Source organism: Diaphorina citri, unplaced genomic scaffold (assembly GCF_000475195.1).
Source record: "Diaphorina citri unplaced genomic scaffold, Diaci psyllid genome assembly version 1.1 scaffold7642, whole genome shotgun sequence".
Classification (NCBI taxonomy): domain Eukaryota; kingdom Metazoa; phylum Arthropoda; class Insecta; order Hemiptera; family Psyllidae; genus Diaphorina; species Diaphorina citri.
This window is the reverse complement of record NW_007385018.1, coordinates 1-3,383: the sequence shown is the minus strand read 5'-3', so window position 1 is coordinate 3,383 and position 3,383 is coordinate 1. Positions and strand designations below refer to the sequence as shown.

The 3,383-nt window shown below is 42.5% G+C and overlaps 1 protein-coding gene and 1 long non-coding RNA gene across 2 annotated transcripts; both read right to left on the bottom strand.

Annotated features, from left to right (window-relative positions):
• Positions 1 to 5: 5 nt before the first annotated feature.
• LOC113472724 lies at positions 6 to 879 on the bottom strand. Its single transcript, XR_003394924.1, has 2 exons — positions 655 to 879; positions 6 to 54 (listed from the first exon to the last, which is right to left on the bottom strand). It is a non-coding gene; the product is annotated as an uncharacterized LOC113472724 (long non-coding RNA).
• A 1,079-nt stretch (positions 880 to 1,958) lies between these two features.
• Positions 1,959 to 3,172, bottom strand: LOC103522255. Its single transcript, XM_008487358.2, has 2 exons — positions 2,890 to 3,172; positions 1,959 to 2,186 (listed from the first exon to the last, which is right to left on the bottom strand). The coding sequence occupies exons 1-2, from the start codon at positions 2,971 to 2,973 to the stop codon at positions 1,959 to 1,961; spliced, it is 312 nt and encodes a 103-aa protein (XP_008485580.2). The 5' UTR covers positions 2,974 to 3,172.
• Positions 3,173 to 3,383: the final 211 nt, after the last annotated feature.

Sequence of the window (3,383 nt, the reverse complement as noted above, 5' to 3'; positions counted from 1 at the left end):
TGATCTTCTTGTTGTTGTAGAACTGGGACACCTTGAGAAACACGCTGCTCTTGGCTGAAAGGGAGAGAGAGAAATTCATGGGATTTTTTAGGGGGGAGCTGTTAGGGGCTTGTTTATTTCACGCGGTAAAATCGATCTTAGCGAGCTAGCGACAGTCCAGAGTATCGATGGTTACTTTATCTACTTCAGTTACTTATGTAAGGCCAGCCACTTACTATCAGGTATACCTGATCAGGTCTACCTGATAGTGAGTGGCTGGCCTTAGGTCGTACCGTTTTCGCCTCATGGCATCTTCAGCGACCATATTTAATCCAAACTGGTAGAATAACGGTGAAACAAGTATGTGCCTTGAAGTATCTAAAGTAAAAAGCTGCTTTTTTTTCTTATTTTACCCTCATTTTGATGAAACGCCACCAACCCCATTTAAGTAGGAAAAGACAAGGAGGAAAAAGAAGAGGATCTAATTATTGAAATTTAGCGACAATGTTGACAAGCAAAATTGCGCTTTAGACGTTGGGATTTTCGGCCCCCATTGAGCCTTTGGAAGACCGACATTCCCCCAAGGACAATTTTTCTGAGTCAGATATACGGAATAACCAAACTAATAGAACCCTTGAGATACATAGATAGAAAGTACTGATGGAAATATCTTACTCGGTATAGAATTGAGACAGCTCGCTTTGACTACACAAACGTTCAGGTATTCAGTTTCACAGTTGTACTTGAGAGACAGTTGCACAAGTCCTGGGTTTACGTCCGGCTGAGGAGAAAATCATGAATCATATGTTAATGGTTAGCCCAGTGGTAACGCGCTAGCTTGCCGTGCAGAAAGTCCCGAGTTCGATTCCCACCATCGACAAAAATTTGCACTCGTTTTTCGATTGCAAATATGTCACCGGGTTACGTTCTCATGTTGACCCAGCACGTAAATGGGTGTGTCTCTTCTCGCCCATCTGACGAGAGACATACCACGGGATGGGCATGCTACGACACAGAGCACATACGTCTAATGTAGCAGTTGTTTCATTGCTACGAAATTTTACGTCCGGCTGAGGAGAAAATCATGAATCATATGTTAATGGTTAGCCCAGTGGTAACGCGCTAGCTTGCCGTGCAGAAAGTCCCGGGTTCGATTCCCATCATCGACAAAAAATTGTCTCTTCTTGTGTTTAGCACTCGATTCTACTGAGTCCTCATGTTCTACAGGGGGGTCTGAAATTAACAGAGATAACATTAGCTCCCTGTTCTATGCTAAAAATTTAGAGATCAAGACCTCTGCTCAAATATCTTCAAAAAATAATCAAGTGTTTGCGCCTTTTTACTTTCCTTATCCTGTAGGAAGGAAAGTAATGTAATCGGGTCAAATTTTCAATGGTCAGTTTTTAGTGCGAAAACACGTTTCGAGGTCCCTAGAGCCTAAATCAAGGGGCCCTAATAGAATATAGAGCCAACCTTTGAGCCTTGAAGTAATACGGGATGCTACGACACAGATCACATGCGTCTAATGTAGCAGATAATGTAGCAAATAAAAACGGCGGTGAAACACTCATCTTTTAAACTCACAAAAAACCCTCACAATATGAACTCTGGTCCCGGGAGCCAACAGTTACGAGATAGAGGATGGGATTTTGGTGGGAATCAACTCACAGGTACCGAAAAGTCCCACACTTTATATATCGAAAGTTTTTGATCTGAGAGTCTTTCAAAGATTTTTCCGCCTATGATCCAATCGTAGAAAACCGTAAAAGTATATGCCTCACGAGGTTTTTCCTGCCAACTCAAATAATCGGTGTCACCGTTCAAATCGATTTTTCTTTTGCCATTTTTCATATTCCGCGAGAATTTAAGTGACCTTCGGACAGACCCCTATTGATAAATCGACATTCATCCTTTTGTTTCATGAAATAATAGGATATTTACCTAGAAAAAAAAATGTATCCAAGAACGAAAAAGTTTGGTTAAAAACTTCCGCCTTGGGCGAGATTTGAACCCAGCACCTCCAGGTTGTGAGTCAGTACTCTTGACCACTCGGCCACAGGGATATTTACCTGCATGCTCTGAGATTTGATCCAGTTACAGGTAAATGGAGAGAGGAGAGAATAGGCGTCTGGCTCGTGTCTCAATGTAAGATTTGAACCTCCCATGTATTCACGAGCCTCGTTCTCTTCATTCATCAGATCTGATACCTGTGAATGGGACAATAGGACAATTTGGGTTAATATAAGCCGGAAATCAACCTCAGTAGTGCAGTTGTTAACGCGTTGGACTTTGGATCTGGAGGTGGCTGGTTTGAGTCCAAGTCAAGTCATAAAATTTATCTAGGTGTAATAATCGGGGATCGATATTTGTGACAAGCATTTAAGTATGCTTAACACAATTAAAAATTCCAAACCCGTAAGTTGATGTCCATAGATGAAAATTTTGTACTGAAAAACTACCGTAGTGGAAAATAACCTAAAAGGAGGAAAGGTTGCACATTACGAGTATGAAGACATTTTTCAAACAATTTATTGTTTCTGGGAGCCCATGGGGACTTTAAAACCCCAATTCTACTAAAAACCATGAGATAGGTACCATCCCTCTTACATACACAGAAGGTAACTACGTACTCATACTCAGTAAGTGGGTAACATACTAGACTTAAACACCGGAGTTCCCGGGTTCGATTTCCGGTAGTGTCAAGATTTTTTCGGCTTTGTGCACGGAATACTCCATCCTCATGAGAACAAATGAGTAGCTACGACAGTTACATACTTTAAACCAGTGGCGACATTACCAGACTAAAAATAAAACTTATAACAGGAAGCTCTTAGTAACGCAGTGATATCCAAAAAATATGAAGAAGCTCTTGAGTTCAACAAAATTTTAGATGTAAGCACTCATACTCACAATATCAGGGGAGGACACGGAAGCGACAGTGACAGGGGGCAGGTTCAAAATGTTCCCGCCAGGGGCCGCTGTCTGTCCCATCATGCTGGCACTGAGCAGTCGCTTACTGGCACTCTGCTTCTTAATGCCCAATAGGGCGCGACCCCAGCGTGTCTTGTGCTTGACTCCGCGACTGGCGGGGTCTTCCTCATCGTACTCTCCGTCACTGGTTACTACTTGAGGAGTCGAGGGACCTGGAGAGGTAAGAGGGGGATCTTGGTTATTCTTTAGTCATTGACTACCAAGATATATGAAACAAGAAAGAAAGGGAGACCACGGCTGAGATGGATGGACCAGGATGTTAATGATTTAAAAGTGATGAAGATAACAGAATAGGGAACGAAAGTCAAGAACCGGAGGCAAATTGTCGAGGAGGCCAAGGCCCACCCCGGGCTGTAGTGTCAATTGGTACGTAAGTAAGGTTATTCTTTAGTTCGCTCATGGGTCATCTCTTT